Source organism: Pelmatolapia mariae, linkage group LG7 (genome assembly GCF_036321145.2).
Source record: "Pelmatolapia mariae isolate MD_Pm_ZW linkage group LG7, Pm_UMD_F_2, whole genome shotgun sequence".
NCBI classification, from domain to species: domain Eukaryota; kingdom Metazoa; phylum Chordata; class Actinopteri; order Cichliformes; family Cichlidae; genus Pelmatolapia; species Pelmatolapia mariae.
Window position 1 is genome coordinate 2,770,868 of NC_086233.1, and position 23,581 is coordinate 2,794,448.

Below are 23,581 nucleotides of genomic sequence, written 5' to 3' on the forward strand. Positions count from 1 at the left end.
CGGGCAGGCAAGGTGTTCAAATAGCGTGCAACTTCTGTTTTTTTATTTCTATATGATGAACTCTGCATTATTAAGTGATAAGAACAAGTAATCTGATGTCCTGTAATCATTATGACGCTATAATTTGAGATACAATAAATTAAATAAGTTTTTGTACAAAGTATCGGTATCGGATCAGTATCGTCGATACCACCCTGAATTTTACTTGGTATCGGATCGGAAAGGAAATCAGTGGTATCACACATCACTATTTGTGACCGACAGCAGGTCGACCAGCAGGTGGCAGGATGATGCAGGCACAAACAAACCAGGAGGTACAGCTCAGTTGGGCTTATGCCAGTGTCAAAGAGGAGGGAGATGACCTTTGACCTCCAGCTAGCCTATTTGATCAGTGGATTTCATGTTTTCAGCCCAGCTCGTGGGTTCACGGTGTAGTTTATGTGAGTGTAATGACCAATGGCTTTGTGTCAGACTAGTACCTGTTCCTCAAATTAATTCATCTGCACTCTGCTGTGTAAAGTTGCGCTAGAAGGTAAAAGAAAGACCGGAAGTTGATCGTTTTAACTTAAGAATAAAAGTATCTAATTAAAATAAAAATGCCAAAAAAAAGCAAAACAATTGCTCTCATTCTCATGTTATTGTATACAGCTTCCATTTCAATTTCACACACCTTTTCCTTTGTGAAAGTTATTTTTATTCTGCTGAATCATTTTTGATACACTTTTACTTTTTTCATGTTTCTGACAGCACTTTGGCTGTCAGTATTGATAAACAGAGCCAATAAAAATAATCATTCACTGTAAGAGCAATTAAATAAGAAATGTCAATCTGGAATCAAATCGCTAAAAGATATATAATGTGTAATATTAGAATGAGAGAAAGAGAATTCATATTTATTTATTCCCTTACTAACAGGAAGAAATCTTCAGCACAACCAGGCTCACACCCGCAGAACCAGGATTACTGCCCACGTGATCCCGAAATATACAGAATTATAGAAACAGAAAGTTTCTGTTAATTCAAAGAAATTCAAAGAAAATCTCTTGTCCACAAAAAAGGACGTTTTACCTATAGTGATTACTAATAGAAACCTATAATAATAATATTATTTATAATAATAACATTTCATGGTGATGCAAAATGTAAAATGGCTAAATTTGGTTTCAAGTCATTTTTGAGAACTTGCTGCTTTTGATTTTATTTAGAAAATCCCTGCCGGAAAGTGTCGCTGCCTGTCGCCGTTACCTTGACAGCGCTTCTTTTGCTAAACGCTCATTGACCAGGAGGAGGTGAACGCAGCGTCTGGGGGAGCTTCTCCGTCTGTCTGCTGGCAACCTGATTGACTAACATCACCCACGCCCATAAAGTGGTAACATACAGGAAATGAACCGAGCTGCTAGAAGAACAGCCGTCTTTTCCCGCTGAGTCTCACCGGCTTGATTGTTCCAGTGCAGTGGTCGTGATTTCCGACTGAAGCCCGCCGTGAAACGCTATCGGTTCTAGGTCTCTGATGTGTAGCATCCACTGTGCAAGTTAGCCGCTTTAGTACCGTGTAGCTGGCCCTCCCTGGTTCGGACCCATTCAACGCTCATTTTGCCTGCCTAACACTTCTCCATCCGAAAAATGGCAACCCAGATCGATAAAGAGGCTTGCAGAGAGGCTTACAACCAAGTGAGGGACGATAACACTGACATCAATTGGTGAGTGTGCGGGCACGGTTACTAACCCATACTCCATTGAAGATTGTGACTGTTTTATATTAACGCTAAAATTACCGAAAATGAACGACACACGCGCATAACCCTGCATCTGTCTGGTGGTATTCTAGCAGTTATCCACTTCGGCGACCATTAAAACACCAAATAGAGTATTTATTTGATGTGGTGTTAGTTAAAAATGTTTTTCATTCTGTCTGTTACCGCCCACTGTTCCGTCTTTTCAATGAGGAAGAGCGCAACATGAAGAGACGGACTTGCTTTTGAAAAAGTTGACATTGTGTTTAAATAAGCGTCGTTTGAATAAGCGGATACATGCCGAATAGCACACTAACTAATAAAGGCCAATAAAATGTCATCAGCTGTACGTTTGGTGGCGTTTACTTGTGCATTTCTGCACCAGGACTTTAAATTACACTATGTTCCTATGCAGTTACGCCTGCTCATTGCGAAAACGCGCTAGAACGGCACATTGCGGACTGATTCTTTAGAAAAACTGGGCAAAATACACGCAGCGTTCGCTGTCCTGTCCCTCGGATGTGGCTGATCTGTATTCTGACTGTTCAGCGGTCACACGGCGCACTGTTATCAGGCCCGGCGGGGCAGAAGTAATTTCCTTTGTCCTGTATTCAATGGGGAAAATGTTATAGTGGTGACACTTGCAGATGGCTGATACACAGCTGCCACCTTGCATGGGCGTCTCAGGCATTTTTCTGCAATGGTTGTTGGTGGTGTGTGTGTGTGTGTGTGTGTGTGTGTGTGTGTGTGTGTGTGTGTGTGTGCGCGTGCGTGCATTATGCAAACTCATGTGATCCAACAGTAATTAACCCACTGTGCTCCTTCCAGGGCTGTGTTTAAATATGAGAACAACATCATTGTGCCTGGAGGACAAGGGACTGACTATGAGGACTTCAAGAGGATGTGCACAGGTAAGACTGGATCAGTTTTAAACGCAGGGCTGTAGCTGTGTAGCTGGCTGCTGTAGATTCTGTAAAACAGCCTATATATCAGGCAGCTTGACTTGGCGGGACACTAATCTTTTAAGACTCTGTGCTCCATCACCCAATGAGCCTTGAGCCTGTGACGAGGCTGTCAGAGCACTTAGCTGTGTATTCATTGCATTGCATAATCTGGTTCACAATATCTCAAGTTTTTTACTACAGGGTGGCCTACATTTGTCTATTGGTGCAAACTACAGTGGAAATATGTTAACTTTTAGCTTTACTCCTTCAACGAGCTGACGTTCATTAATATTTCACCTGCCTCTAACAAGAGAGCCTCCAACCTTCTCCCAAAGCACAAACTCCCATAGGCCACTGTGGTGCAATGACTTCCAGTGCGCAAACCTTTTATGTATAGATATCAAAAAAACCTATCTCACTCCGGTGAAGTTCCCCTTTAGAGAGAGTGAAGCATCTGCTCAGATGATGGGTGTGGCAACTGCTAATGCAAGCTCTTTTTGTCTTTAAAGCTTCAGGGCCTCCTGTGTCTCTCTGCTTCCTGATGTCTAGAGCTCACATTCCTATGTTGAAATCACTCCTTTACAACAGTGCTTTACATGTAACCGCTCAGCTGCTGCGTTCGCTATTGGTTCCTGTTCAGTGATGACACTCACATCTCCCTCTGTGGGCTCGTTTGCCTTATTTAGCAGTGAAGTTGTAACCTGCAGAAAAAACCCCTGTGCGTGTGTGTGTGTGTGTGTGTGGGAGGAGCTGCCGCAGACTTGAGTTTAGTGAGTCCAGATCAACTCTTGTAGAATATTGATCTTAAACTTATACTGCAGCAGGAAGTGAAAAAAGAAGATACTGCATGCTGGGGTATTGTTACACCAAGATCTGGTTCCTCATTTTTTTAATGTAGTTTAAGACTTTTTAATCCTAGTTTCTTCTGAGAAAATGTAACCGGAATCAATGACTCAGTTAGAGGTATATATTATTGATTGCATCCCACTAAAGGATCAGTTCTAAGTAAACTCTTCACCATGTTGTAAAGGAGATTTTCACTTCTTAAGTCGTCCAAATATATATTTTAAAAACAATCACCTGTAAGCCAAAATGAATGCCCATATAACCACCAGACGATGGATGATTCAGAGATGTATCGACTTTTCATCTGTCTGTGCATTACTGTGCAGTTAAATTCAGGTGGTTCTTGTTTTCAGAAGATGAATCCTAACCAGCTTGTTAGGTGAACTTCCATGAAATATGTTTCAGACTTGTCAGGTTCCCCTCAGGATGAATTATAAGCATAGGGTGATCTGTGTCCAGGCATAAATTGATTAAATATTGGATGGATTCCCATAAAACATAGTTCAGAAAGACACGATCCCCCAGAGGATACATTTTACTGGGTTTAATTGTCCAGATTTTACTGTAACACCTCCAGCTAGCCAACACTTTTACATAGCCCTAAAATATTTGAAGACCTGCTGACTCAACTCGGAAAAAGGTCTAGTGCAGACATTCATAGCCCCCAGGGGACGAATCATAATTTCACTGTAGTTTTCTGGACCTTTGATCCATCCATGGATTTGTATGGATTGCTGTCTTAAAACTAAAATAAAGAATTATTTTTGTCTCATCAAATATATTTCCGCCTGTGTCACGGTGGTGCAGTGGTGTCGCCTCTTTACGAGAAGGTTGTGGGTTCAAATCTGTCGCTGAGCACGAGCTTGCAGCTTCCTCCCACAGTCTGTAGGCATGAATGTGAAGTTAACTGGCGAGTGTGGATGTGGGTATGAATGCTGCTGCCTCTCTGTGATGTCCCTTTGATGTCCTACCCCACATGCTGCCACGTATCTTCCGGAAATAAAAGAAAATGCACATCTGTACATTTTTAGCAATTTCCAAACATGAGGTCTGTTCCCCCCCCCCCCGTGAAATGAATGTTGGCTTTGATTAGCTGATGACTTTTTCCAGTAGGGATAAATGTCTTTGCCGCTAATGGAATGAATTGTAATTTCTTGACTCTTTGGCTTTATTGCAACTCTGAAGTTGGTGTTTTGGGTTAAATTTATAAATAATCTTTTTAATCAGTTGTGTACAAATAGCTCCAAGTGCTAATTATAAAAGGTGGTGTCAACTCATTAGGGGGAATCCAACTACCTTGACTTCACCGTCCTCGGGCCTCGCTGTTAGCGTAGATTAAAAACACCAAATTTGGACACCGTCGACACGCTGGTAACACCACTCCTTGCCTGATCCACCTGACACCGTCCACAGGAGACGGCTCTGGTTGCTTTCAGAGGGAACAGGCGGGTGCGCTCGGGGAGGCAGGGTGTCGCCCGACAACTGCTGAAATGAAGGCACTTAATGCAGAACAACCTCTGTGCCGACAGGTCGCTGTTCTGCCTCCTCATCATGTTGTAGTTTCAGTGCAGATTTGTCTGCAGAGTCAGCATGGCTTTAAAGGAAAGATAAACCAGGAAGAGCGAGGCAGAAGGAGGAAGTGGGAGGGTGTGGTTCAGCGCCAGGATTTGTGTCTGTACTGGTTTTCTCTCTGGTGGCTCAAACCATGATGAGAGCCATGACAAAGAGTTCATAAATCGCCATATAGCAATATTTGGATGTGACAGAGTGATTGATTCACAGACATGTCTGAGTCACGTGACTGCTTGTGCAGTGAGGTGTTGACACGAGGGATGTCCTCTGTGGCTGATAAGACTGTTTATAGTGGCTGGTCCTGTCCTGAAAGCCTGTATCAGCTGCTCGAATGTAAAGATAAGACGTTTCACTGTGAAGACTTTAACACAGCAGAGACTTAAAATAAACCAGTTTACATTTTCAAACCATTTCACATATCATCTTCAAATCAAAGCCACTGAATTTCCTGCTGAAATGCTTCCTCATCAGGACATCACAACTTAATAAACCTAAGATAAAATCACTTAATGTTGTGTTTTTCCAAATATTTGATTGAAGATATCCGAATGCACATGTCCAACCTTTTCCACTTCTGATTGGATACACATGTCTGTACTGTGGCTTTGGGTCGATACAGAATACTGATCAGGCACCAGTGTTAATCCTAAACTATGTCCTTCACTGGAAATCATTCTTTTATATATAAGGTAGCAAAATATAGCAATAAATATGGAAAAGGACATAATCACATTCAAGTGCAGTTAAAGTTTCCCAGCACGTGGGTTAAAATAACCGTATCCTAAATATAGGATTGGTGCGTCCCAGCAGTACAAGGAAGTGAGGAATGACCTTTCAGCTCTTTATCACAATAACTTCACACAGACAGTTATAAGCACCACATGTAAATTTGTTGATATCAGCCAACATGACTGACATTCAGCCAATATATCAGTGCAGCTTTTTACTCTCCAACTTCTTTTAGAGAACCGAGGTGTACGTCAGGATTTTTAATGACCCATTTTAAACTTTTCCTTCGAATAGAAAATAGAGTTTAGCTTTTTTCCTGATGACAGACTTTTTTATAAAGCTGTTGGCATCCGATACTCCACTCCACTGGTGACATTTCCAAACCAATAGATCACAGGTGGAGAGTGGAAAGTTGGCAGAGCTGCAATAACAGGAAGTTTAAAGAATCAGAAAACTTTATTGATCCCAGAGGAAATGATGAAATTAAAGTGAAATTTGAGGATGTGGAATTCAAAGGCACTGTGAAATATTAGGGACCTTTATTTTTCTGGCACATGTACAGATTTGGTGCCCAGTCGTCACAGAAAGGGGTGACTTTAAAACATTATCAAACCCTCCCTGCAGCCAGCGGCACTCACAGACCCGGGTGGAGGGACGGTGCTGTTGATGCTTCAGGGCCGTGTTGCATCTAAATGCTGCCTGGTGGAGCTTTTAATGTGACACTGAAATATTTTGGCTGTATTTGTGCCATAATCTGAGATTTGTGTATTGAATGCTTCCATAAGTCTTTGAACTTTAGAGGTATTCATTCAGTCTTTAATTGGTTTGCAGCTGAGTCTGTATGTTTGCAGTGCTGTTATTCCTAAAATGAAACTGCTCTTTGCCCTGCAGCCCACAGAGAACAACATCTGGAAGATGGTAATGAGTAATCTGTGGAGCACCTAAAGGCAGGGCGGGCAGGAGTGTTTATTGGACAATGTGTTGACATCCTGCAGGCGTGATAAGGCATCTGCACTTTCCTTAAAATTCAAATATAAGTCCTTTCCACGTTCTCTGACTTCTTAGACCAAACAACACTCCAGCAGAGTGGTATGCTGGATTTATGCTTCTGCATTGGTGTTCGCTTGTGGCTCTTTGGGCCTTAGAGAGAGGCATTGTGGGAATTCAACCAAAGCAGTTGCCGCACAGACGCGCTTGGTGTGCAGTTATTTCTAAAAAGCAAACGGCAGGTCAGCTGACGGTGACGGTGCTGATTGGTTTGAAAAGTTGCTTTGAACAGCAAACGAGGACTATTTAGTTCACCACAAAGAGGAAGAGAGGCTTTTTTTTTCTTTTTCTTTAAGCACGTAAAGACACGTTTCACTGCTAACAAGTTGTTAATACTTTCTGAATGCTTTAGTTTAGCTAGTAGCATGGAGAACAAAGGGACTACAAGAAGATTAGTCGTCATTACCAGTTTTTCCACATTTTTTTCGATGCTGTCCCCTTTTGACTGCACACGCCTACAACATGTAGATGTGGGTCCCACAGCTACAACAGGGGTGGGGAACTCCAGGCCTCGAGGGCCAGTGTCCTGCAGTTTTTAGATGTGTCCTTGATCCAACACAGCTGATTTAAATGGCTTTATTACCTCTTCAATTTGTCCTGAAGTTCTCCAGAGGCCTGGGAATGAACTAATCATTTGATTCAGGTGTGTTGACCCAGGGTGAGATCTAAAACCTGCAGGACACCGGCCCTCGAGGCCTGGAGTTCCCCACCTCTGGTCTACAGGATGCAGATTTGCAAAGGAAAAAAACACTGGTCTTCTCCATATTTAGGTTTTGCTATTTTTTGTGGTAAGAACAGAGAAGACCACCTTCTGCCAAAAGCAAAGGAAGCATCTCCAAAAACAATATTTGTATAAGTCTTCAGATGCTTGTGATTTATAAACCAGGACAGAGAAGTTCCTGTGAAAATTACAGATCATGTAGCTACATCACTGGTCTCTGTCCATCAGCTGTCACTAATCATTTTGTAGGTAACAATGAGTCCTAGCAGTCATTGTCAGTTGGTGTCTTCAGAGTTTAAATAGGTTTAACTTTGTATTTAAACCACTAAGCTTCCATGCAGTTATGGTGTCTGTTTGTCAAGAGAGATTACGCTCTGATAGGTGTTTTTTGAATGTATTAACCATTTCACTTATTTTCCAAGTACCAGTGCCAAATATGTGTTTCACTGTCACTAATGTAAATGCTTTTCTTCATATACCAACTTTAACTGAACATCTTTGGCTTCTGGACTGTTAGTTGTTGAAAGGTTTGGTAAAACTGAACCTCCAATTTTTCAAAATTCTCTGGAGGGGCAGCCAATCAGAAGAAAGTTTGCTTAACAGAAGGGGGAGGAGCTAAACTGTTTTAGTCAGGATGAATTGAGGGGTAGCACCAAGGCCCATCAAAAGATAAATAAGGACCATTTTTGAATTATGAATAGAGTTCAAGAGTAAATGTATGGATGGCAAAGACACCAACCATGATTTTATCAAGTTCTTGATTCGTCATTTTGTCTGTCAGATGCCAAAAAGAAATAAAAGACGCTGCTTGTAATTTACCACATCTTGTGGTAATGTCAAACATCAGTCCAAACAGTTAAAATGTATTCAGTTTAATATCCTCTGAGGAAAAGAAAACAATGAAGTCCTCAAATGAAGAAGCTGAGGAAAGAAGGAAATTAGGAAGGATTTGGAGGGTTTTGAGCAAAACGTTAGTCTCTGTATATATATCTGTACATATGACAGATAACACACTGTCTATATAAAGTTAAAGAGCTGACCACAATGGAATAAAAAGCTTGAAGACTTAAAAAACAGGTCAGTTAGTTTCATTAAGATTTTTTTTTTTTTACCACCAACATTTATACTTGATCTTTATTCTTAGTACAGAAATTCTGAATTGGTGCATGCCTGAAATTCCTTAATCTCTACTCAGAATCTTGAGTTAGCAGATGAAGAGCACATTCATGATTTTCTTAAGATTTGGTGGAAAGCTGCATCTGAGTGGAAACCCAGGATCCCGAGGCGGCGCGAGTCAGACAAAAGAAGCAGCAGAAATGTTTGTTCGTTCATGTCGGCGTGCTTGTTTGTATTCGGGCGTTATTCTCAGATTGCAGTGGACCACCGTGACAGTGACAGGCGTGGTCACTGGGAGGTTTGCGACACAACCGCAGGGCTCACAAAAGATTTTACTCATCTAGTCTACTGACCTGAATACTCCCCGGCTGCACAGACGCGCTCTCACAAAGCGTCCCTCTGGTTTGGAGTGCTGGGACTGTGCCACTGGGACAAAAGCACACAACTCTGCACAGCAACACTTAAAATGTAAAACTGTTGATCAAAGCACAAACTCTTCAGTTACAGTTTTAACTGATCGATGGTGGCCAGTTTTGAATAGGCTAATAAAACTTGCATTGGGTTACATAAATAAATATCCAGCGTGTGTTTGCAAATATGAAAATAGCAATAAGTTATGTCCGCATGACAACAGCCCAAAATCTAAAGACAATTAATGCTTAATGTGTTGTATTTCTTTGATTGTGGTTTTTTTTTTTTTTTTATAACTCCATCTAGTGCGATCCTTTCTTCCTCACTGATTGGTTAGTCGATGTATTCGGCTTTAATCTGTCTTGACTCATGCATTCCCCGTCTTCCCTCAGACGACGCTCGTCTGTTCGGCTTCGTCCGGATCACGACGGGAGATGCCATGAGCAAACGAGCCAAGTTCACCCTCATCACCTGGATCGGGGAATGCATCAGCGGGCTGCAGCGTGCAAAGATCAGCACGGACAAGACGCTGGTCAAAGACATTGTGCAGGTCAGTGACTCTGGAGAAAGTAGCAATTAAAGTAATGGTTCCTTTGGGGAAACTGGTGGCTTTACATTCGCACGACACTGGATTCGGAACAAAAACAACCAGAAGGATAAATGTGTTATGGACTCTTTGTATTTCTGAGGCCATATTTAAAGGTGGACACAGGCACTCTGAGGTCACCCATTGGTCAGCGCCCCACAGTTTATCAGCCAGTGTCAGTTTTGACAGAAATTCTGATTTAGTTTCAGTCATAATGCAGGCATCTGAAGTCTCTTTGCTTCAGTTGACTAAATGGAATGAGACTGCAGTCGTCCAAGTCTAAAGTTGATTCAGCTGACTAAAAATATAAAGTGTAAAAGTTTATTATGTTTTTACCGGTGAGAGTTTACAAAGGTCACAGTTTACAAATTGTGTCTTATTTTGCTTGTCCACACTTCTCTTCCTCCCATGTGTTGACATTTTGTTGTGTTGTCATGAGAAACGGGGAAGATGGGTGCTAACATACTTAAGCTAATTAACTTAATTAGTTTTGATTTATTTTTGAATCATTGACAAAGTGTCAGTACTTGTCATTATAGTTTTTGTCCTCATGCATAAGATTTATTTAGCTATTGTCAGAAGAAAGGGTCCCCTGTTGGGTCCTATGATGAATTATTGGTCAACAAAATTAACACTGTTATTAGGTAAGACTATCAAGCATGACATAGAGCTGCGTATATGAACTGTACGGCTGCAACGTGAAAAACTTGGATGCCCGCTAATGACCGTTTAATTAGTAACAGACTAATAAAGTTCTTGCATTTAGCTCGAGTTAGCTGTGGTGAAGCCTAGCAAGCGACCTTTGGACAAAATTAACGGTACATGTGGAGGTTTGGTTTCTGATGACTGTTTTTCAATGTAACCTTTATTTGGCTTGTGTCATTGGGGTTAACGATCACTCCTGTGGGGAAACCCCCCACCAGAGCAGGATGACAGTCAGTCCATGCAAATAAAATGATGCTGAAAACCAAGTGATGACATAGGGAAATCAGGAAAATGACCCAAAACAAAAACAAACGATGAGGTTACAGGATATGGTCTGTAAGGGACATGCAAAATTAAATGAAGTCTGCATAAACTTTTATAAATCACAGAAGAAATTCTCTTGCCATAGGATTTCTGTAGTATCAGAGTAATGTAGGTAAAGCTATCCGTGCATTCATGAGTTCTTAAGAAACGGCTGTTTCAACATGACAATGGTGACAAAAAACAAACAAATCCAGTGGACTAGAAATGCTGCACTCACCTGTAGCACAACAACACAGCACATTAATGAGCTTAAAGAGTGCGGCTCCATTTACCAATTACCAAATTACCAAAGAGGCTTATATGTTGGTGTTAACAACATCAGAGTGGCCAAAACATTTTTAGCTTTGAATTCACGCTGAGCTGATAAAACGCGCCAGGTTGCTCAGGACGAGCAGCCAGTTCGTTGGCAAACAGGAAGTCGATTCAGTTGTGGTTATTACTGCGGAGGAGGTGAAGAATTACAGGATTAAAACCAACAAGGTAGTGTTGAAATAACACCTCGGTTCAAAAATAATATGGCTTGCTAGAACATGTGATTACCTCGTGCTGATGAGCTCCAGCAGTGGAACATGCTGCATGACGAGTTTTGGATGCAGAAGACTGTATTAGCTGTAGTAATACAGATAATATCGGTGCCTAAATTAAAGTTGTTGGTGACACTTGCAAGAAATGAAGCATAGCTTCGCCCACCTACACAGGAGCTGATGATAACTCACCGGTAGCCTGTCTGCAGCTGCTGTAAGCTGCTTTGCAACCCACCTCCACCCCAGAACCTCCTTTAGATGCTGTCTCAGACTTGATTAACAGCAGCTGCTTTCCCTCCTCTTATGCATTCAGTACATCTTCATGGAGGGGCAAATGTCAATCTTGATACCAATTTGTCACTAACTTATTATGTAATTTAATTTTTCCCCTATTTCCAGTTTACCTTTTAATTTGTATTAAACTGTGAAGGAGTTTATTGAAAGCATCCTCATAATGTGCATCTAAATACCAGCTGCTTATCGTAGGGATGCACGCCTATAATTAGGCAGATGATATGGTGTTCATTATTGTCAGCAGGTCATATGTATGATGTGGGCTATCGCCAAAATTATTTTAGACATCTCCATCAGTATCGTACCAGAATTTCACAATCGAAGCTTCATGTTTTTAGAAGATTTTAAAGAAAGTTGTCTCTTGGATTAACTGCTGGACTGAGCAGAGAGAAGTATACATGCGGTCATAAAGTATGCTTGAGTAAAGTCCTGTTAGCTTTGTGTGTTCTCATGTAGATGTCCGTGTTCTGGTAGCGCTGGTCTTCTCTGATCTTCTCTTCTCTCTGTGCAGAACTTTGCCAAGGAGTTCATGATCAGTGACCCGCGGGAACTGGACGAGGACTACATCCGCACAGAGTTGAAGAAGGCCGGCGGAGCCAACTACGACGCCCAGGCCGAGTAAAGAAGTGCCACTGGAAGGGTCGGGTCAGGGCGGAGCAGCTGTGGGTGGCGGGGTGGGGTTGGGTTGTCTAAATGGGGGGGGGGGGGGGCGGGGAGTGTTGGGACTGGGCTGCTACCTCTCGGGGAGAGGGCAGGGCAGGATGGAGAGGGCACTAGTGACAAGTAGACCGTCACAGGAAGCTGAACCAGCTTACTGAGGAAAAGCCTCTTTGGATGTGTCCACATCTGTATCAGGGTGCTTCTGTCCTTGATTTGTAGGATAAACAGCTGGAACCAGTGCAGCTGCATAACAGAATATACAGGTTAACCACCACAAACGTGTACTTAAAAGCAAGCATATAAGCACTCTTAAAGGTGTCCTCTCCTTTCTGACGCCCTGCCCTCTCCCCAGTCAGCTCATGGTTGGTTATCTACTGTGCTGTGCGTCGTCATCTCACGCTCCTCCTCGTCTCAGCTGTCGTCCGGCTTCAGCGCCATCCGACTGAAAGCGAAGGAGGAAAATGTGGAAAAACTGGAGGGCTTCACTTCAAAGATGCCATGAGAGCGGCTCATGTTATTAAGACTGTTCACCGATAAGAGCACAGCAGACACCCCTCGCTTGCAGGCATGTGTTAGATACCAGAACATGCTCGTAGTCTTAATACACTGTACCTCCAGGAGGAAGAGATCTCCATTTTCCCAACAGTATCCTCAGTGATGGTTGGCGGCTTGTTTTGAGCAAGCTTAGCGTTTCTGCTGAGTACACATTTAACTGCCTCTTCATCTCCAGCCAGACAGCTGTGTTTGGATTACAGCATCAGAGTTCACTGTAATTGATCCTCCTCTCTTCTTCCTTGTCCTCTGAGCTGTGGAGCCTTTTTGTCACTCTAGTTTCTGTTTGTCTTCATCCGTGTCAGCTGAGATGGCAAACAACCATGTTCGTGGCTTTACCAGAGGCTTTGGCCTGTATTTTGCTATAGAGGAACAAAGGAATGACTAATATTGATCTCTAAGCATCCGTTGCAGTCAGCTATTGCCTGTTCCCCTCAACCTCAGAGGATAGTGAAAAATGGAGGTCTTTTCTTCTGGTGTCTCATCTCATCATCTACCACTGAAAGGTATCCATGCATACTGTAACCTACTGTGTTTGACTGCCTTAGTCTCCCATGGAGAGAGGGTCATCATGGGAGCTTGTGGACACTACACTGTGATTGGCTGTCTTCTTTTACATGTGGGCGGGATGTGGGTCTGAGCCCGTCGTCCTGACCCAGGAGCAGCCACGTCTCGGTTGTAGCATCTGTTTTTATTTAGGTTCAACCCTCCCTTCCCCCCTGCTAAAAAGGATAAAATAGGATTTTATTTCTTTGTACTTTTCTTGCTTTTGAGATGAATTTTATTTTCTCTGGAAAGTTTTACTTGATCATTTGTTTTGTTTGTTTGGTTTTTTTTTTTTTTTTTAAACATTGGAACAGATTTTCCCAAAAAAAAAAAAAATCATGCAAAATTGAAACAAAACAGAATGGGCACAAGATCGGTCATTTCAAAATAAAATTTGATGTTTTTCCAAAACCTGTTTCTCAAAGTGTCTTTTGTGTCTCTTAACCTCCATTTTTATTACGACAGTAACCCAGCAAACACATCTATGTTGGCCCAGAGTCGGTAGGTGTGGGTCAGCAACAGGACTGTGCGTGGAGGGCAAGACCACACTCATCAAATTTGCATCCTCCTCCGTGTGTCACCAGCACCAACATCTGTGAAGGCCTGATTGTTTCCTCAATGATACACATCCCGTTCAGGTGGCCTCCTTTTGTCTTGCTTATTTCAGCAAGATGATACTAAAGCGCTCCGTGCACGTGAACCGTTAGCCTACGTAGGCTAACCCGGCGTGCCTGCAGTGCATACCAGTCTGCATCCGGCACATTATGAAATTAAAAAGGAGACAAAACGGAGCAAAGGCAACTGAACAGCAAAAATATAATATGATGCAAGAATGGGAAAATATTTTTCTTTCAAAAATGCTGTAATTAGTCTGCCCAGTTCCCAAAGACTCTTTGAGGTAACGCAACACGGTCCAAAGATGCTCCTGCCTCAGCTGCCGGCATTAAATCAAAATGAGCTTTCCCAGTTTCAACTTTTGATGTTTAAATGATTTAAAAATCATCATGTTTATATAAGAGTTTTACACACCTCCCCCCCTCCGCTTGTATTGGTTGCTCTTTATCGAACATTGCTTCGTATTGATTCAATCCTCGCAGTCTGCAGTCATGACTTGGTCACATCTAGTAAGTCTGCATGTTAACGGAGAATATCAATGCCCGATTTGCACATTATTACTTTCAAAAGCAGGTTTGCAGCCAGAGTGACAGCTGCTGGTGTGTAATAGGTCAGTCGATGGCTCCCGGCTGTTCCAGCCCAAACACTGTCTGCGTGCGTGTGTGTGTGTTGGTTGTCCTGTTACAGCTCCCTGTTGAGTGGATGACTGTTTGTTTGCTGCTGATCAAACACGGATTCTGCTGAGTGATTGTGCATACAGTAGGCTGGTGCCTGCCTGCTGGGTGGTTGCAGCAGTGTGTAAAGACTAATGGCAGGTTTCATAATGACAGAGCTGTAAGGAAGTGAGTAGTGGATGCAATTTGAGATCACCATCAGTGTGTGTGGGAGTTTGGGCGAGTTGAGACAGGCATGCTGGGGACCACTGTATTGAAGCTGATGTTCTTAAGATTTAGATTAATTTGCATTAAAAATGAGTGGATGGGCCTTTATCACAGCAGACTTGTTACAGCAGGTCAATGAAGTCGTACAAGGAGGAACCACTTGTGTCTGTTGTGTAGTGCAATAAAGTTTCTTCCTTTATTTTCAGTTCTCTTGCCCACAATCAAGGTTTTAAACGGTTGTCAGCGTTTTCCCCACGTCTCTGTGTTACACATTGTCATGTAAAGTGTGTGAATGCTGCTTAAAATAGACCCAACACAGAGGCTGTGGCGCTGCTTTAAAGAGGACCCGCTCTGCTCAGTGCTAACTCCATACAGGGATTCTTTTAGTTTTGTAAATTCATAGTTTTGTTTAATCTTATGCTGGTGCTTGGTGCAGCCCCTCAGTTCTTCATGTGTCTGACATAAGCGATTCGAGCTCCTCCCTCTTTGAAGAGGGTGGGTGGGGCTTCTGTGCTCACAGACAGGAAATCACCTCTCAGTGACACCACACAGATCCAAGAGTAAAAAAAACAGTTTGGATCTGTATGTTTGGTTGGTATGGCGGTTTAAAGAAGGAGATTTTGGTATTTGCTGATTTGTTGGGGGATTTCCCCCTCTGATCCTCGGCTGCTGGATTATGTTTATCCCCGCACCCCCAAGAGATTTCCAGACATGTAGGTAAAAGAGTCTTGGCACGCTGCAGATGACCCCTCCACAGGAACATTCACACCAACACAGCAATAAATAAACCAAGCCTGAAATGAGTCTCAAACATTTCTCATTGTGAGCTTTTGTTAGAGACCCACAGCACAGCTTTATGCACAAATACCGGATCATGGGCCGGAGCATTTATGGACTTTACGCCTCCAGAGAGCTCCTACTTTTTCCCCACAGTGCACGAGAACCATGATCCTTAAGAGAATTCCCTTTTAATTAAAATCTTCAGTCCGACTAATTGACAACGCTCAAATGAAAAAAGAAAAACAGTTTGTTAGAATTGCACTGGTTCAGTTTTGTGCACAGTGACTTCCACAGTAGTGTTGTGATTGTTGGCCTCTTCTTCCTTTCACTTTTGTGTCTCGCATGTTCTGACACCTCCAAGCGGAGGGGGCCAAAGGTAAAAGCATGCAGAAGCATCTATCACTTTCTTTCAGAGAGGGATTTTTTTTGTGCGTGTGTGTAAATCTTCCTGTAACCAGGAAGTACAACTCCTTTTCTGGAGTGTGCCTGGCCAAGACAAGCAGCGTTAACTGAGGATATTTTTGATAACAGGAAAAGCCGGGACTCTGCGAGAAAACCTGCACAAACACAGGAGAAGCTGCAAACTCCACACAGACGGGTCGAGCTTGAACGCAGCTCTCTCTTACTGTGAGCAAACTGCTAAGCACTGAGCCACTGTACTAGCATGCAGGACTGTAGGAGTCTGAACAAGGACTGTCAGATCAGTCCCTGCAGAGCTGGCACTCCAGTCCTTCCTGCATTCTTCAGACCTCCTCAACACAGCAGCCCACACAAGTCATGTGCTCTGAGAGAGAGAGAGAGGCAGGAATTGTCCTCCACTCACCCCACATATCTAAATGTTTATGTCATGATGCTGTTGTCTTTTTGAAAATTAATTATTCTTTAATTATTCACCTCTTAAACATCAGTTCCTGCCTTTTAACAGCTCAAGTAATGATTCAGACTATTCCAGTGTCATAACACTTCATACTTTTATGTTTTGGAACATAATAAATAAAAACAACCTCAGACGAGTTACAACACATTACATATTTATTTATGTATTTCACAAAAACTAAATCAAATTGCAGAAGCAGGCCATGTCCAAGCACTCAAGACACTTGGCAAAATTTCCAGAAGTGGACGTCCCAGCAAATTCACCCCAAGGTCGGCCTGTGCAACCCTCAGAAAAACTGAAAAAAACAAAAGGAGCTCCATCTCAGGCCTCAGTTAGCATGTTAAAGGTTAAAGTTCATGAGAGTACAATTAGACAAAGGCTGTACAAACATGGCTTGTTTGGAAGGGTTACCAGGAAGATGTCCTTTGGAATGTCCTTTGTCCCTTTGGAGAAAAGTAAACACGTCATACCAGCTGTCAGCACGGCGGTAGAGGGATGATGAGTTGGGCTCCTTGCGGTCACCGAGTATACCAAAGCGTCAAATGTGAGGCCGCGTGTCCCGCAGCTAAAGCTCAGACCAAACCGGGTCATCAACGGGACAGTGATCTAAGCTCAGCAGCAGATCTCCAACAGGACGGCTGAAAAAGAAAAGATGGTCGAGCCAGAGTCCAGACCTCAACCTGACTGAGGTCCTGTGTGCTGCAACCTTCAGTGAACTGAGCCAACAATGTAAAGAAGAGTGGGCCAAAAATCCTCCACAACGATGTGACAAACCTGCTAAGCAGCACACGATTGTTATTTCTGTCCTTATATGTAAAACTTTAGAATCGAAAGAGGACTTTTATTTTTAACATGACTGCATGTTAAACAGGAAAGTGAGAACAACTGTGATCTCTGTCTCTAACACATAATGTGCGTATAAAGTTTCTTCAACTTTATGATAAAATTTGAATGAGTCATAAGTTAATAGTGCCTGTCAATTTGTCTCATGTAGTAAATCATTATTATCTGCTGTGTAGTTATCCATTAGGAATCAAACTAGCTCCCAGTTTGTTCTTAAGTTGTTTAACAACTACGTAATCATAAAAGGGAACTTACTGCGTGTTTCCTTGTTTTCTGTCACGCTCATATTTTAATAAGGAATCAGGTCACAGTTTGTGCAGGTAATCCCTCGGCCTCTTTTTCTGTTCAGACAGGTTTTTCTACTTTTGGATCTGTAACATCACAGACAGGAGATATCCATGATGTGGGTATGTAGGGACCTGCAGTGTGGAGTGGGAGCCCTTCAGAATAAAGTTCTTTTAACATGAGGGTGAAGGATGCTAAAGCAGTGTGTTCAGACATGGACTGAGGGGTGGCACCAAGACCCGGCATATGAAAGAGGACTGATACAGTGTATCATGTGAAACCACAAAGGTACAGAGCTAAACAGGTCCCCCTTAACTAATGATTAGCTACTTTACATTATCTGGATACATTTTTATCAGCAGTTACTGATTAACTAATAATTAACTAGAAGTTTCTCATTTGTTTCCTGCTTATTCCCAGGTAGCTGTGGTTGCTGGTTATTTTAAAGGGCTGCTTTTAAAAAAAAAAACCCTGCTTTAAATTTAAACACGCCACAAGCGAGGCGTCTCTAAACACCTAAAGGTTCAGACGGTTTGCATCAGTGCGGTTCTCAGACTCAGAGAAACTCTGCGAGACATTTAGTTTGAAGTTTTCCATTAAAGCTTTTAACATTTGGCTCCTTTTTTTTCCAGTTTGTTGTAAGTGCTGCTGGACTGATTCAACATTTGGTTAGTCACAGCTCAGAGGCCTAAATCCAAACAGACTCAGATGCCTGTGTGATAACATCTGAGAGAAAGAGGCAGGCAGGGACCCTGGGAGTGTTCAGAGAGGGGAGCTCGTGTTACTCCCGATGAACTCATCTGCTCTACACAAATCCTCATCTCAACTCATCTTCTGCCACACCACATGTTTTATGTTTTCCATCGTTTTAAAGTGATGTCAGTGTTTCCAAATGTAGCCTCAATCAGTAATAAGTGTAGTGATAACTCTTATTAGCAGCAGGATCCTCATAGCTCTGTCACTTTCGTGTTCCCATTGTAGAAGCCAGTAAGTATTTCCCAGGAACACCAGAAACCAACCAACGCTCCATAGCTGGAATACCAGTTATTTAACAGATTTTAAAAATGTAATCATCATTTGAAAAGCTTTTTTAAGGACAGTGCCAAAAATGATAAACATGAGGTGTTCCACTGCAGGGATGAGTCAGAAACTGGATATGTGGCTCAGGATTCGGAGACTTTCTCAGCCCCCTGAGGGTCATAAGTCTACGTCTCTGCAGAACTCTGATGAGTGATCCTCAGTCAAAGTAACCGTGGTGTTAGATGTGGCTGGACTACATTTGGGGCAATGTAAGTAATTCCAGCCAACCACATCTAACAGCTGATGAATGCCTACTTGTGGTCTACAGACAATCTTTGGACTTGGATCAGGTGGTGCAGCCCTTTACTTATACCCAGTGATCACTTTTGCATGTCCGAGACTATTATTTGAATTTCAGATTACAAACATGAGACATTCCAACCCTGACCTCTGAGCTTTTCTTTTTCTTTTTGGTTTCTTGTCACCCAAGAACGGCCTTTTTGAAAGCCTAAATGAAATGTAGACCAGGAAGATGTTGGAAACCTCATCATACTGAGACGAAAAGAGGAAAGAGAGATAATGGTTGGTGGGAGGCAGAAGAAGGGGGGCGAGGGGAGCATGGAGATTGAAATTTACACGAGTGAGCAAAGCAAACGGGGGTGGGAGGTGGGGCGGTTCTCTTTTCAGATTCTTCCAGGCCATGTGAAAAGCGAAGACAGGGAGACAGAGGGGGGAATGCGAGCGTGAATGAGTCTGTCCTCAGACTTACTGTGTGCCAGCGCTGCGCGGCGTTGGCACAGAGACATCTTTGTCAGAGACTAACGAGCTGAGGGCCGCTTCATTCTCCCACCTCAAATGAGCATCTGTTTACAGAGGGCCTTTACACTGAACGCAGGCTCACAGTCAGGCGTCTGTTTGCTGTGATGTCAGTCTGTTATTGCTTCTCTATCACCACCAATCATCAGTTAATCACCTGTCACATGACAGGCAAAAATACAGTTCCAGTAATTATTATGATATAACAACTCTGCTTTATACAAATAGAGCTTAAAGTATTTGGCAAAGCACAAGTCATGACACAAAGACAAGTTGGTGAAACCAAAATATATGATAGGAAAATTTTAAACAGATTGTTGTTATCCATGGAGATAGTCAATATTCATTTCATCTTTATGAACTTAAAGTAGAATGGGAGGCAGAGCCTTCAGCTTTCAGGCCCCACAGCTTCCAGTGTGGATTCAGGAGACAGGAGACACTATATATACTTTTAAGATTAGGCTTCAAACTTTCCTTTTTGCTAAAGCATGTAATTAGGGCTGGATCAGGTGACCCTGAATCCTCCCTAGCTAGCAAAATGTGAGCAAAATCCAGTCTGTTTTACAGAAAACTAAAAAAAAAGGTGCAGATTTGTTACACTTATTTCTTATAAAATTTAGTTTGCTTCTCATCTCAGTCACAGTTATAGACAGCCACAGTAGACAGCTGGGCAAAGTAAGCAAATATCTGTTGTCATTGTCACCAAAAGCTGCTTGGAGTCAGGCGTTCCACGTAAGGAGATGAGATGTGTGGATTAGCGCTGCTCCTCGCTATAAACAAAGTCTGGATGCAAATTTTGGATCACTGACCAACCTCCAAAAGAACTTTAGTATGAACATTTAATCAGGCTCGAATGCTTTGCTACAAAATATACTGAAGGAAAAAGTTTTGAATCTGAGTTAAAAGTTCACAAGTGCACGAGTAATGAAGCTTCTTCAGCTTCATGCATTAATGCTTTAATGTGCATATGTGCACATTAATGCATGCACATGTGCTTTAATAGCAAGTGTATGGGGAAAGAAATGAAACCATGTGTCAGACGACTCCATCAGGCTCAGCAGGAAGGCAGGAGTGTGAAAGAAACTGAGATCATGTTGAGTTTGCCAGCAAACAGGTTAGCTTCACAAAGTCTGTCACCCTGGCAACTGACCTGGGATTTAAGTTAGCGCTACTGCTTTCAGTAAACTGCTTCTGATTCCTGGAACAGGTCCAAGGAAAGGCTGGTGGGTGAAAAACAGAAACGAACAGTACTGTCCAAATCTCCTGAGCTACCCCCTCATTTCTTTGTATTTCACTTCCAAGGAGCCAGACTTTCTTGTAATGTTTTTAAAAAGCGGCCTCGAGCAACAGTTCTCCAGTTTTCTGAAGGTCTTTCAAAAAAGTTCTTTGGACATCGGCTGCTTTTTTACAGATTTTTAGTCCAGACCTCGTTCCTCGTTTGCAGAGGAATGTCTTCTTTTGTTTGTGACAAACCTGCTAAACACTACGTATCATTCAAGTAAAAACAGAAAGAAAAGCACCTAACAAAGGATGAAAATGTGAAAACTTACAAGAAATCAATTTTAAATTGAAAAACACATAATTTGTTCCCATTTTTAGATGATTCTACAGAAAATGCCAAACATAGCACACTGCCACAGAAATAAGATTGTATTTTTGCACCAACGAGGTGATTCCCAAAGAGCTGTTAGCAGAAAACTGAACAAGGGAAGGACAAAAGAAGAAGCAGCTGGCGTAAAACTATCTACAGTAGATACATCTGGACCTTCAGCTGAATCAGTTCAGTTCAATTCAATTTTATTTTATTTTATTTATTTATTTATAACAATTGCCCTAAGGTGCTTTATACTGTAAGGTAAAGACAATAATACAAAGAAAACCCCAACAAGCAACCAATCCCCCCTGAGCAAACACTTGGCAACAGTTGGAAGGAAAAACAGTTTTTTAACAGGAAGAAACCTCCCAAAGAACCAAGCTCAGGGAGGGACGGCCGCCTGCACGACCAGCTGGAGTTGAGGGGAGGGAAACGGGACGAAGACATATTGACCCTTCGTAAAGAAGGAAACAGGGAGAAAATGCTGAGGTATGCCTCATTACACAAGAACTGGACTTAAAATCATTCATTCATTCAATTTGAATGAACGAATAAGGAACTGGACTTAAAATCAGTGTCAGCAGGTCTGACGGAGCGATTAATTTAAATTTGACATGTTTGGTTAAAATCAGGGCAGCACGGTGGCATGGTTGCCTCACAGCAAGAAGGTCCTGAGTTCAATTCCACCATCAGGCCGGGATCTTTCTGTGTGGAGTCCGCATGTTCGTGGGTTCTCTCTGGATACCCCGGCTTCTTCCCACAGTCCAAAGACATGCAGTTAGTGGGGATAGGTTAATTGGAAACTCTAAATTGCCCATAGGTGTGAATGTGAGTGCGAATGGTTGTCTGTCTCTGTGTGTTGGCCCTGCGACAGACTGGCGACCTGTCCAGGGCGTCCCTTTCCTCTCGCTCCAAGACAGCTGGGATAGGCTCCAGCCTCCCCAGGCAGTCATACCAAATATTGACTTCTGTGTTTGTTAGAATTGTACAAACTCTGTTTTTGCCTTACACTGTTTTTCAATCTATCTTTTCTCATTTATCGCACCTATTTCCCATTTTCCTAGTAAAACATAAAGAAATGAGGGGTGGCTGTACAGAATGTTTTTCTTAATACTCAGTTAAATATTACCTAAACAGCCCTGAATGATGAAGCAGGCTAGTCCAACAACAAGAATAGAGATAAGAGCCCGAGAAAGACAGAGGAAAAAATACAGGTAAAGGATATGACTAATAATGGACAGGTAAACCTAACCAGACTCTAATAAGGGCAGGAAATGAACAAAGTAGGAAGTATAAACACAGAAAGCCTCATGAGGAACTAATCTTCAAAACAAAACAGGAAGCAAACTGAAGAGCAGATATGTAGAAGCTGAAGAGGCTCAGAAACACAGGGACAATACAAAATAACTATTAAGACTTACAGCCAGCAATAAACAAGAGATATGGCAAAGATTATGATAAAGAGAGTCATTTCAATTTTTCTTTCCACTGCTGCATTTCTAGGAAGCCCCTGTTAACAGCTGAACATGAATTGAAACTGAGCAGAAGTCCTTATCTGTGCCTGTGTGTGAGGAAGTTGAAATATGTAGCTGGCTTCCTGCTGCAGACACTATTTCAAAGAAGGCTGACCAATCTACACCGAGCAAAGGAAGAGATGTAAAGATGCAAAAGCCCAAATCTGATGAGGTTAAAATGGTTAAACTTTACAAAGTCTTCAAATAGTTTAAGAAAAGTCACGAAATATTAATCTCCCGGGAATCCTAGAGGATGCTGTGGTATGTAGATCACAACACTGACATTAAAACAAACAGGAAGCATCAGCGTATTGCAGTACATTGCTCTTCCCTGTATTCAGCTGGATTCCCAAACTAGTAAAGCTGTTTTCCTGACTTGCTTGTGTTTTGTCTATTTGCATGTGTTCTTTCCAATTTCAGAGTGTCGAGCTTTCTAAGCCACCCTGTATAAAAAATTTGCATCCAAAACAAATAAAGGGAATTCTTCTCCAGAACTTCGAATGCTGATGATGCAAGTCACTGTTTACTGTATACAAGTGCTACCATTCAGTCAGATCTCCAGTCTAAAGGCCCAACACAGATTCAATGAGACTGAAAACAAACTGTACCGTTATGAAAATAAAAACTCACAGCGCTCATAAAAGACAATTAAACAAACCCATCTCTGAAACATTTAGCCTAACCAACAGTCCAGAAATGTGAAAAAGTGTTAACTTTTCTTCAGATTTCAATAAAGAAATTAAGTATTTATGTTTTATAATTTGATTAAATAAAACACATTAGAAAAGTAGCTTTGTGTACTCATACATTAAGATTGTGGCAGTGATTTGAACCTCCTGAGGGAGTGGCAGGTACAGCGTGTCTTATTTAAACCTTTAACAAATTGGCTCTTCTGTTGTATTTGCTGCTGACCGTGGAGTCAGCATGCAAAGATGTGAAAGTCTTCATCGGGGCCTTCATCAGAAAAGGTTGTGGATGCCTGTGCCTCTGGCGGGAGATTAAAAGCTATTCAAATGATTTCAAAATAATTGTTACGAAGCTCATCT

The 23,581-nt window shown here is 42.1% G+C and overlaps 1 protein-coding gene across 1 annotated transcript; it reads left to right on the plus strand.

The window, feature by feature from the left end:
* Positions 1–1,262: 1,262 nt before the first annotated feature.
* Positions 1,263–12,221, plus strand: cotl1 (coactosin-like F-actin binding protein 1). The gene is made up of 4 exons (XM_063480452.1): positions 1,263–1,700; positions 2,562–2,644; positions 9,512–9,669; positions 12,064–12,221. Exons 1-4 carry the CDS (start codon positions 1,624–1,626, stop codon positions 12,172–12,174), a joined length of 429 nt encoding a protein of 142 aa, XP_063336522.1. The 5' UTR covers positions 1,263–1,623; the 3' UTR covers positions 12,175–12,221.
* Positions 12,222–23,581: the final 11,360 nt, after the last annotated feature.